We start from the raw sequence: 12,670 nt of genomic DNA on the forward strand, positions 1-12,670 counted from the left end.
CCATTCACCGGTTTCTGTGGTTTGCAATCAGTGTGTAAAATTCCCTTTGAGGCATATTTTCTTATTCCCTCTGACCACCCCCATCAATGGGGGTGGCTCCACCACAGTCTGTACTTGGGGACAGCTAGAGGACATGACACCGGTGTGACTGTCTCCAGAAGGGCAGCCCACCTTGTGTCTTTCTGGGGCCATGAGGAAGTTCTCATCATCCCCAATGTAAATTCTTCAAAAAGACATTCATTGCAGCTGGACTGGCTGGGGGTTTGGGGGCAGGGCAGGCAGAAGGGTGCGGAAGGACGCTGACCTTCCCCGGCAGACCATGGCTGAGGTTAATGACTCCCCCTCTTCACTCGCCAGGCAGAGTTAGGAATTAGGGCCTGTGGATAGTGACACTTGGTGTCTGGGTTTAAGTGTGTCTCGTTTCAGAGGCCATTGCTCATCATCACCCGTAAAGTTTCTGCATGCTTTACCATAAAATGCATGCTTGGGAGCCAGGCAGAGAATGCGTAGGTAGAGGTGCATTTTTTAAAAACCAAACTTGAGTAAGAAACGTAGACCACGCAGAGAAGCTTAAACAATGCTAACTGCTAACATATGGGAAATTTCTGTGAGAGGACATTGTTTCCATTAGAGTACTATTTTCTGACACAATTTTTTTCTTCTGTAGGAGCTGATTGAAGCTTGATTTTAGATATGAAATATTTCTTCCTCCCTTAAAAGTCACCGGGTATAGGGGCACCGTAAGTCTGCTATGAATATTGTTAAAACATGTAAGAAGGGAGAGATTCAGACAGAATACACGGTTACAAGGTTTTTTTTGAGTCCAATTTCATTGTGCTTTTACACATCTGGATAATTAACCAAGCATTACATTCTCTCTAGACTATTTTTACAAGTACAATATGCTCTTAATGCGATTTCCATTAGGCTGTTCCAAACATCATTTAGGAACGCAGAGAGATTGCAGACCGAGATTCAGAACCGCTCTTCCACTGGGATGCCGAGACCTTGCTCTCTCCTGGGGGAAATGAAAGACTGAAAGCTGAATTCTCAGATCCTTCTGATGTAACGAGGAAAGCTGGGGTTGGCTGCTTCCCTAAGTTCCAGCGAATGCAAGCAGATACAGATACACCCCAATATCTCCGGTCCTTGTCAGAGGGGAGCTCAAAACTCGAGCCTCACAAGAACTGGGCTGGAAAGTGCATCTCGAAGCTTCTTTAAATGTTCGCAGGGAACAATAAGAGCAGCCCCAAATCCCGACGTGTTGACAGCCAACCTCGTTTGAATTATGGTGGCAGATAAATATGTTTATGTGGCTGAGTTCCTCATTTGAAGGTCACAGCTGAGTTCTAAAATAATATGTGCTCGGATACTTTCTGGCCACGCTTTTGTTCTTTCCTTTTGTAATTGCTTGGATGCTGTTCTGAGCTTTTACGAGGCCAGGGTCTGATCGGATGGTAGAAGGTTAGTGTTCATTCGCAGACGTCAGGAGCTTCGCGAGCCAGCTGCTGCCCACATTGGCGAACACCCGAGAGAGATCAGAGAAACCACGAGGCGTTCGGTTGTGATGGCTGTTGCCTTTGTCCTTCCTCGTCACCGGCAGGACTTAGAACAAAAGAGGCAGGAGTTCATAAAATCGCAGGATGGTAATGACAAGTCCCAAGGGGCTGTTTAGTCCATTTCTGATCCATCAGACACCCACACCTACATTCTTTCCCGCAAACAGGAGTTCTATTCTGTTTAAAACACATGGAGAAGAGGGAAAACCGTGCAAAAGAGAATATGATGTATTGTCGGGTTGTCTTTTAAAGTGCTTGTGGTGCTCGGAGAATCGTTCAGTTGAGAAATAAATAATTGAAAAAGAATAAACAAGTCTGATCTTGCAAAAAAAATTATGTGTCAACAGGAGAGTGAAAATAATTGTCATTTCACTATACTGTTTCCGTGTCTGCTTTCCATTAAGTAACCCTGTAATGGTCCACCGTGCGACAGCCCGAGTCACTCAACCAAGGGAATGATGAATGAAAATGGCAGGGGAGGATTTGTCACACTGACACAGGCCAGAAAGTGTGTGATAGTCATTAGAAAGCAAAAAATGAGGTGGACCTCCTGGTTGCCGGGTCAGCCAACGTGCCTGAACATGGAGGAATCTGTTTCGGATGTCATTACGGCACTGCCCATCTCCCTGTCGCGCCTTCCATAAACGGTCAGCGTAGCCTGCATGTGCCGTCAGGGAACCCCAGGCCGAGGCCCAGCTCGGGGCGCCAGGGACCCGCACTCTGTCCCAGTGCCGAGGACTGAAATGTGACTTCACGTGAGAAACAGGAGGTGGGGAGGCAGCTGGGCCTGGATGGATTTCCAGCCAGGCTGTGCATTTCATGTGCGGGCCCTTGTTCTCCTCATTTTAAAACACGATAGGAGGTTAAGGGTAACTCTGATGGGCTCAAAGTAAAATAGGCGAAGAAGCTGGGTTTGTCGTCGAGGCTCAGAAATGGAGCAGGTGTTCCTTCTTGATTTCCTGCCTGGACACATCCAGGTGCACAGGATGGCCACAGGGGGAAGGCGTCATAAGAGGGAGGCTGTTTGGGCCTCAGTTGGTCATCGCTACCTGCAGAGCAGTTCAGAGTGTGTATCATTCCATCTCAGGAGGAGGCAAGAGAGGTGTTTCGTTGCCAGGTTTTGTAACGAGACAACTAGAGTGATCATGTCACTGGAAGATACACTTTTTAGTATTTGTGCTCATTTCCAATAGGGAAACATGTTTAGAAGTAGTACCGAATAAGTCATTCACTTACCAACTATGGTTCGTGTGCTGGACAACGTACACATTATGGGCATGATTACCTACGACGTGGTAAACGTTGCCTTACCTCATTTGAGTCAAGTTTTACATCGTGTATTCTCAAAAGAAATGGTGAACTTTCCAAGTTTCGTGCTTTATTCAGTTTTGCGTCTCCTCAGGTAGTTACTATAGTGCCTTTGACAGAAGAGTTGCCCAATTAACTATCATCTGATCGAAATTATATAATACATCTTTACTGGTGAAATGATTACTCAAGGAAATTTGCTTTTGGGGGATCATCCTACAGAAAGTGTGTGTGATAAATGTTCACTTCTTATGCTTAAAAAGAGAATATGTAGCCCATTTATGCAGCAAGCCAAATTTCAGGCATGTAAACACATCTTCATATTATCATCAGGAAGCTAAAATGCGCCCATGAGTATGAATGAATAAATTGCTTTGATTCAAGACTTTGCCTAAATAACATTATTGCACACGAGGGCTGCATCAGGGAGGAGATTTTGTATAAATTATGTAAATTGCATTTTTCATCATAACGCAGAGGGCGTTTAGGTTTTGGAGCAGGTCAGGCCAAGTTTAATTCTGACTCGACCAACTAAGCTCTCTGGGCCTCGGCGTCCACACGTTGAAATGGGAGTAATGATATCTCCAGCTTATGATTAGGGTCTGAAATCGGTGAGAGCTCTCAGGGGTTCCCAGTCTTTGAACTACAGACCCCTGGAGAGCCTTGGAAATATTGGGAACAGTCTGCAGACTCAGAGGTACCCACATAATGCCTCTAGTCTGTGTTGAACGTACATGCACTGCTGTTTCTCAAATACATGTGGGTTAGCTCAAGATTCGTGCAACGACTGTTTACGGAGCACTGACAGATAACCACCAGCAGTCCCAGGGGCGGCGCTAATGAACAAGGCAAACCGATATCCTTGTGTTCGTGCATCTTCCAGTCTGGGTGGGGGAATAGCAATGCACAATAAGTGCAAGTTAGTTGGCAAGTGATGAGGACGGAGATGTAAAAGGAGAGAAGGGAACCAGAAAATGTCAAAAGAAAAAAAAGAGGTGTGAAAAGTTTAGATAGGGTGGACGGGGAAGGCATCTCTCAAAAGGCCTTGCTTAAGGAGGTGAGGGAGTTAGCCATAAGGATATCTGGGGGGAGCATTCCAGGTGCAGGAACAGCTCATGCAAGGACCGTGGGGGGTGGGACAGTGGGACCACACAGCGGGGCACAGTCGTCACTGCGGTCCCAGAGACACAGGGGAGGAAGGAGCAAGAGGCTGGTAGGGGAGAATGCTAGTGAAGGGACCAGATCCCGTCAGCCCTTATGTCTCAGAAAAAGCACTTCGCTTTTCCTCTGAGGGAGACGGAAGCCCTTAGGGTTTGAGCAGAGGAGTGGCGTGATCTGACTTGTTTCACAGACCACTGTCTTGACAGCAGGCTGGACAAGGGCAAGGGTGAAAGCAGGCAGCCCGTTAGGAGGCTACTGTGATAATCCAGGTGAGCGGTGATCCACCATGAAGTGGGGGTGCGAGGAGACAGTGCATTTTGGCCACGGGTGGCAGAATGGAGTCACAGACGGGCTTTTCCAGGGTGTGAGCGAGGCAGAGGATGGCGCCCAGATTTGGGGCCTGAGCGGTTAGAAGGACAGAGTGAGTGTAAATGGAAAGGGCAGCTGCGCATGGGAGGGCCTGGGGACGGGAGCTCCGTCTTGGACACAGGACGTTTAACATCAAACATACAAGCGGAGACGTCGAGAAGGCAAGTTTTTAGTGGGAGAAGTGTAAAGTGTTTTTTCAAATCTTACTGAACTCATGGTAGGGGGGTGCGAAATGCAGACGACTGTAACTGAACAACAATAAAATAATTTAAAAAATATTACTGAACTCCTAGTAGTAGCTTTTTAAGCATAATCACAAAGCAGCATTATTATTAGATTTATGTCCACAAAGTATTTTGAAACTAAAAAAAAAAAGGCAAAAAACCTTATACTGGAAAAGATTGGACCAGAGGTGAGTCCTAGTGACAATTTTAATAGTATTTTCCTTTTCTTCTTCCTTTAGTACATGTTAATATCAAAATTTGCATCCTTAGACAGATTTCAAAAATCTTCATTTTAGCCTCGAGATTTTTTTAAATAAAGCTTTTAATGGAACTTTCTGGTAAGAAAAGCCCAATGAGTGGCAGAATTGTGTTTACTGGTCCACGTTTTGTTTTGTTTAATTTTGGAAGGAAATTCGCAGGCTCACTTGTCACACGTTCATTCATCACTTTTTGCGCACCTAACCTGCGGTCTGCATGTCACCTGGTGCAGGTGGGGGTGACACAAGGAGCGAGAGCTGTTTGCTGTTGTGGAATTTATAATGCGAGGTTAAGAGATAAATGATATGACCCCTGGCTGGCGTAGCTCAGTGGATAGAGCATGGGCTGCGAACCAAAGCATTGCAGGTTTGATTCCCAGTCAGGGCACATGCCTGGGTTGCAGGCCACGGCCCCCAGCAACCGCACATTGATGTTTCTCTCTCTCTCTCTCTTTCTCCCTCCCTTCCCTCTCTAAAAAATAAATAAATAAAATCTTAAAAAAAAAAAGAAGTAAACAATATGTCTCATGTGGAAACCCAGCTGTTTCGTTGCTATTTTACTGAGCGTACACGTGGATTCTTACTAGCATACCTTTGTGATGGTTCGTTTTAACGTTTCCCCTTGCTCTCAGTCTTACGCAGGCAAATACGTGCCAGCCATCGCGTACCATATCCACACACTCAACCCCACGCTGTCGCTGCAGATCAACCTGAAAGGAATTGCCATTGGAAGTGGGTTCTGTGACCCTGAATCAGTAAGTGTCTCCTTTTCCTTTCTATTTTGTCCCTTAAGGAAAATAAACCTCCTTTTTATTAGACAGAGGTTCCTCCATCTTGGATTTTATTGTTGTTCCGTTACAAACCTTCTAAGGATTGACCTTAGAGACCAATCCTGATGAAGAGAAATACTGTTGCCCAGTTGATGTCTAATAATTTCAATCTTCTCATTTTTACCCAATGTTTTAAGATGCCAACTTACAACGTCAGCCTAGGTTAACTGTGAGGACAAGTCTGGGTTTGTGTGTGTATGTTTGTGCACTGCGTTTGTACAGTGTGTGTTTGTGTGATGGGCGTCTGTGTGGCCTGTGCTATGTGTTGTGTGGGTATGTTTGTGTGTGTCTGTGCAGCACATGCATACGTGCAATGTATGTTGTGTGTGTGTGTGTTGTGTGGTATGTGTGTTTGTGCTTTGTGTCGTGTTTGCATTTACACTACGTGCTGTGTAGTATGTGGTGGGTGCATGTGGGTGTAACTGTCGTGCTTGGCCAATTCTAGCGTGAGATGAGAAATCACGGAGGGTTATTTCACCAAGCAGATGGCCTCCCCTAACCTCTTCCTCGCCCTGTGGCGTTCGCATTTGTCTCTTTTCTCCTCAGGCCCTAAGGGGCTATCCGTCATTGCTGTACGAAATGGGCTTGGTGGATGAGAAGCAGAGAAAGTACATCCAGGAGCAGTGCCACGAGAGTTTGGAGCACATACAGGAGGAGAAGTGGCTCCAAGCCTTTGAAGTGAGTTCAGGGGCCGAGGGTGAAGCTCGCGCACCGCCCCCCCCCCCCCCACCATGGTGCCCGCTGTTTGTTGTTGTTGCTGTTCTTGTTAGAGAGGGTGTATCTGTCGTGCTGGCCAACATAGAGAAGGAGATGGGCGGGCTCTTGAGGAAGAAGAGAACTGTCTGGGTATCTTTGAATTTCCTTTGGCGATGGAGTGTTCATCTAACTGTGTCTTTCATTAACGATTTTGATTTCTTTAAATGCTCTGCGGACCCTAAGGGCACAGCCTATTGCAAGGGAATCAGGAGGAGAGGCAGCTGGGGGGGATGGGTGCGTATGCTTCAACCTCCGCTCTAAACCTTTCCGGAGGGCGACAGACATCCACACCCAGGGTTTGGGGGGGGGGGGGGGTGACTGAATGTGTCACAAATGTCACAGGTCTCTGTGGGTCAGAAACAAAGAGTATAAAGTGTCGTCATTTGCAACTTTTGCAAAGAGCCATTGGTATTTTTAAAAGGGGCACATTCTCCCTAATACTGAAATGGAGAACCGAATAATATGATTATATTCTTCACTCTTTTTTGTTATTATTTAAAGGGTAAGATTATACTAAGTGTTAGGGTGTAGGAGGTTGGGATTTTTTGTTGTTTTTGCCAGTGCAGACAAAGGCGATGTGTAAGCAGCCTTTCTTTGGGGGGGGGGGGGTGCCACTTTTATGATATAGCCGTCATGTTTGACACATTAGCAAATGAGGCAAGAATTGAATTTTGAAGACTTTTCATCTTTTTTGCTATTGGAAGCACATCCTGTAACAGTCTATCTAACAGCATTGCTGTTATTAAGACTGAGGCCTGATATCAATAGTCTCCTGGGCACTGCACGTCAGCTGGTTCCGATCAAAACAGGAGACACGCAAACTTAGGGAGAAGGGGAGTAACGTCAAATGGTGCCCCAGTTTGCAAGGGCGCTACCTGGAATCCCCCAGCGCAGCGGCGGCAGTGACTGCCCTGGCTATGAAGTTTGATAGCAGCCAGCTGTGCGGCTGGACTGAGCTCAGGAAGTCCGGGGCCATCCATCCGCAGGATGCCGGCGGCCCCCCCCTTTCCCTGTGTCAGGACACCTGCCCTGGCTGCAGGGTGTGGATTCGGAACTTGTTGTGCGATGGGGCAATTGCAAATGTGACAGATCTCCATTGTAAAAGGAAGACAGATCTTACTGGATGTGTGAGATCATTCTTTAACTCACAAGGACAGCATTTTCAAGGCTGGTTTTAGGCTCTCTGCTGTGGTAGGCAGAAAAGGGGAAAAGGACTAAGTCATTAGAATTTAGAGATCCTATCAAAATTTACATCCTGTTAGACCAATCTGCAAGCGAGACATTTGGTGGGTTCGGCGAAGCATACAGTGACTGAGCAATGGCAAGAGCAAGAACAGATCGTAGGCCCAAAGGGATAAAGAAAGCAAAGCAACATTTGCTGTCACGTGATGCAGTGTCATGTGACGCAGTGACACTGCTGAAAAGTTCAAGTCTGTCGTATATTCGGAGATAGTGAGAAGGTGGCTCATGAGGTTCACTAGGGTCTCCCTGGAACCAGATTCATCAGAAAACAAACAAACACACAAAACCCCCAAACCCTTGAAGGTATGCAGTGCCTTGAGTGATGAATTACAACGTAAAGACCTTTGCTTTTCCAAAGGAAATAGATAAAACGATACTTACGGGAGTCAGCAAGTAGTGGTCAAATATGTTTCAACGTCTGCCATGGAAACTGCAAGACATCCTGAAACCCAAGAGAAAACTGGGTTTCGACATCTCAAGCCTAAATAATGGAGACCGTTTGATGCTCTGATCCCTTAAAATGATTTAGTTAATCAAAGAACAGTAGCTGAGAGCTGGAGAGAACTTGAAAGATCGTCTTTTTTCCCAACACACACGCATACACCCGAAGAGATGCAATCAATTGCCCAAAGCCACCTAACAGGTTGTGGGCCGTCTGGGGGTAGAATTGTCTTCTTCCCCAGTTCCCACCCCAGGAGTTCTTCTGTGATCATTTTCAGGCTTTCTGTAAAAATCCTGGGACATCTTAACGATTCTGCAAGATGCACACAAACTCATCTCTGGTCCTGTATTATCTTTCTCACCCTGACAGGGTTCTGGATCACAGAGTTCTCTTTGGGAACCAAGTTTTGAATTAAAACTGGATTGCACGGGTCTTGACCACCCTCCTTATTTAATCGACAGCAAATGATTTTTGACGCTTCGGAATTAAATGCATTTTTTTTAAGATTTTATTTATTTATTTTTAGAGAGGGAAGGGAGGGGAGAGAGAGAGAGAGAGAGAGAGAGAGAGAGAGAGAGAGAGAGAGGGAAACATCAATGTGCGGTTGCTGGGGGTTATGGCCTGCAACCCAGGAATGTACCCTGGCTGGGAATCAAACCTGGGACACTTTGGTTCCCAGCCCGCGCTCAATCCACTGAGCTACGCCAGCCAAGGCTGGAATTAAATGCATTCTTAATGGTAGACACCCCTTGGTGTCAAGGATAACTTCTAGAGATGAATTCCAAAAATGCTGCAAGCATTCACGACCACTGCTGGCCTGTGCTGTCCCCTCTGAGTGGACACATGAGAAAAAAACACCTCTGGACTGACAAAGTCCTGTGGGTTTAGGGTTTGGCAGGCAGATGCCGCCATTGTACGAGGATAAGAAGTGGCCATTTCTCCACTCACAGCCCCAAGCCAGATTACCCAGCTTAGCAAGCAGAACTTTGGCCGGCTGTCTGCCCCATCTTACCCCTCGGCCAGACGTCCCCACGTCCTGCACAGTCCGCACGGCCGGAGGCAGTGGCCCTGAGCCAGTGCTGCGGAGGGCACGCCTATTACCCACCCCACGCCCCGCTTCCCACGGTGATCGTGCTTTTAATATAATACTTGGTCCCGAAACCTGTGGCAGCGGTAACTTGGATACATTTAAGTTGCTTCATGTTTGAAAAACATAATAATCTAATCAGATGATGAAATTTTAAATTAAACCCCAAAGCACGGCCAGGAAGAATTGCAGAGTGGGAGACACCGCGGTCTGACCGTCAGGGAGCTGGTCTGTGTGCGTGGTTGCACACAGGGTCAGGGTCAGAGTTCAACTCTCAACTCTGACATCGTTCAGGCATTGTCCTGGGCCAGTGCCTTGACCTCTACATGCCTCAGTTTCCTCACTTGTAAACTCAGGATACTAACATCTTACCTCGCAAGATGCCTACATTTATACTTGATGGATGGTTTTGAAAATGTTCCGAATTCATTTCTTTTTTTTTAAGAGTTTATTTATTTATTTTTAGAGAGGGAAGGGAGGGAGAAAGAGAGAGAGAGAGAAACATCAGTGTGCAGTTGCTGGGGGCCGTGGCCTGGAACCCAGGCATGTGCCCTGATTGGGAATCAAACCTGCGATGCTTTGGTTCGCAGCCCGCGCTCCATCCACTGAGCTACGCCAGCCAGGGCTGCAAATTCATTTCTTAAAGTCCTTTTACAAGAGCCCCTTAGGACTCGGTGTCCTCACCCCAAAACTCCCCAGGTCCTCAGTCTTTTCTGTGACTTTCCCTTCCTCTCCGTCCTCTACCCCCACACCTGTTTTCTCCCCGATGCTGCTGCTGCGTCCTCTGCAGCCCCCTCAAGTCGGGCCGTTTCCCTCTCTTCCCTCCTCTGCGCCGCTTGGTTCACAGGTAGCGGAAGGGTCCTCCTGACTCCTTGTTGCTGCCTCCCGTTCATGCTCCCTCTCGGAAAGCAATGCACTTTAACCCTCATGTCCTCAGTGCCCCCCCCCCACCACTTCCTCGTAGAGTTATCTACCACCCCCTGGCTCCCTCCTTCCCATTCTTTGAACATATTTGACCACCCCCCTCATTGTCACTCTCCCCAGCATCCTCTTGTCCTGGGGACTGCAGTATCCACATTCGTGATTCTGGTAGTCATCTGTCCCTCAGTTCCCAAATCTCCTCCCTTTTCAGGGATCTCGTCTCTACCTTAGCTGCTCATTCCCATTGTCTCTACCGAAAGCCAACAATTGTTGCACGGTCTCGAATTCAAGTATCTTCTTCCAACTACCTCCCACCCTCGTAGCTCGTGTCTGTGAATATGCCAACTCAGACAACCGTCATGCAGCCATATCATCTTTTTGTCCGTTGATCTTACTACCTCCCCAGGATCCCTAACACTCTCAAGTCTTAATTTCTCCAATTACCCAATGTAAAGCCAAGGTCAGTCCTTATGCACGGTTCCAAGCCTTTGGCGCCTCCTCTAGTGCTTTCTGCCGAAGGCACCTCTCAACCATTCTGCGCCACCCCTCGGCAGCTGAACGCGACTGGAAAGCTGACGGCCCAGTTGACTGCTCTTGCCCTCTGCTGATGACCTGGCCGTTACAGCTCAGCTCCGCACACGTGCATTCATATCCGTATCCTCTGTCCTCCGTCCTCATTCTGTGGCCCAGCGGTCAACGGTCCATGTCATGGCAACCCTCGCCCACAAGGCTCGCTCTCATAGTCGAAGCCTTGGACTTGCCGTTTCCTCTGCCTGGAATGTGCTTGCCCTAGTTGTCTGCGTGGCTTGCTTGCTCCTTCCAACTGGTCTTTGCTCCAGTGCCACTTGGTACGTGTCCCGTAAGTGCCTGCATATACACGTGCCCACGCGTTCCCATGGCACCTCCTCCTTCCCTCCTTTTGTTTTCTCCTTAGCACTTATCACTCCTTAACATACTACTTACTGTACCCGTTCATGCTAGTTTATCGTCCCCGTCTAGAATAAATGCTCCACAAGGAAGGACTTCTGGTCTGTCTTTGGTCACTACCCTTTCCCCAATGTCTAGGGCAGTGTCGAGCACAGAGGAGGTGTGCAATGAGTGGCTGTTGAATGGCAGAGTGAGAAAGTGAAATAGGTATGGAAGAAATGAAATGACGAATGCCCGTGCATTTTCACCCACCCAGATGTTTTCTTTCTTTCTTTCTCCCTTCTCTCCCAACCTAGGTATTCAATAGACTAGTGGGAGACCATTCTTACTTGGTGAATGTCACAGGATGTCCTGACCTGTCTAACATTATACAGTGCACGGTAATGACATTTCAAAAACCATGATAGTGTTGGCTTAAAACTTTTAGCAGCACCAAACTTCCTTCGATTTGGGAAATATTATAGTTGACTTTATACTAGACAAATATGGCCAAACAGTATTGCATTATGTGGTCTTTTCATCTGTAGGATTTTTTTCCCCATCCCACCATTGAGAATGTGTGATATTCCACATAACTCAAAACAAGCTCTCACTAACACAATTTTCCCCCAAAAGAGCTTGTTTACACAAGTTCCTTTGTGAAGGGCAGAGGCTGGGACCACGTTTCTGAGTGTCAGGCCCCAGGGTTCTGAGCCTGTAGTGAGTTTCTTGAAAATGCCCACATTATTTGTTCTGTTTTTAAGACAGCCTGGATCATCAAAGCTGCCAAAATCTTTACAAAGATACTTGCTTTGTCTACCTTATAACTTAAGATGTTTCTTGCACCTAGTCTGGGCCTCACTTTGAGCCTGCTGGAGCATTTCTCAAACTGTTCAAGTAGTTGCTTTCATAAAAGTAGGCCAAAGGTGATGTCTTTTGTATAGAACTAATCAAATAAGGCAAAGTGGGCCAAAGTGGGAATTTGGGTTGTATTAATCTTTGTCTAGTGTATAGGACAATCCGTTCTGTTTGTAAAAATTACCTTATTTATACACTATTCTGTAAATAAAATTTAAGGCTAACATCAACAGAATTTGCCAGCTTTGTCGTTTCAGAGTTTACTGAGAGAGAAAAAAAATATATGGTATCAAAAGAGACACAAAATTTTTTATTTGATTTTTTTCAAAGTAATAATCCACAGTTAGCACAGTTATTGCTGATGCACGAAACAGTTGATTTCAAACTCTGATGAGTTTTTCATCCTTTTGTAACTTTTTTTTAAAGATTTTATTTATTTATTTTTAGAGAGGGAAGGGAGGGAGATAGAGAGAGAGTGAGAGAAACATCATTGTGCGGTTGCTGGGGGTCATGGCCTGCAACCCAGGCATGTACCCTGACTGGGAATCGAACCTGTGACGCTTTGGTTCGCAGCCCGAGCTCCTTTTGTGACTTTTTAAAGCAACATTTAATCCTTTTTATTTTAGTTTAATGACTATTACAGAGACTTGCACGCACTATTGTTTTAAAAATAGGGCTCATGGATAGCTTTTCTTTTGTCTCACGTGCCCCAAAAAGTCATCATCTGTTTTTACATTCTCTATCTCCCCC

At 46.4% G+C, this 12,670-nt stretch overlaps 1 protein-coding gene across 2 annotated transcripts in view; it reads left to right on the forward strand.

The window, feature by feature from the left end:
- CPVL (carboxypeptidase vitellogenic like) overlaps nucleotides 1-12,670 on the forward strand; it is a 108,081-nt gene that overhangs the window by 55,790 nt on the left and 39,621 nt on the right. For both annotated transcript variants that reach the window (XM_028526055.2, XM_036010455.1), the window contains exons 8-10: nucleotides 5,511-5,633; nucleotides 6,255-6,386; nucleotides 11,380-11,463. In XM_028526055.2, the coding sequence (XP_028381856.1) occupies nucleotides 5,511-5,633; nucleotides 6,255-6,386; nucleotides 11,380-11,463 (339 nt within the window). The remainder of the gene's footprint in view (nucleotides 1-5,510; nucleotides 5,634-6,254; nucleotides 6,387-11,379; nucleotides 11,464-12,670) is intronic.

This window comes from Phyllostomus discolor, chromosome 10 (assembly GCF_004126475.2).
Source record: "Phyllostomus discolor isolate MPI-MPIP mPhyDis1 chromosome 10, mPhyDis1.pri.v3, whole genome shotgun sequence".
Classification (NCBI taxonomy): domain Eukaryota; kingdom Metazoa; phylum Chordata; class Mammalia; order Chiroptera; family Phyllostomidae; genus Phyllostomus; species Phyllostomus discolor.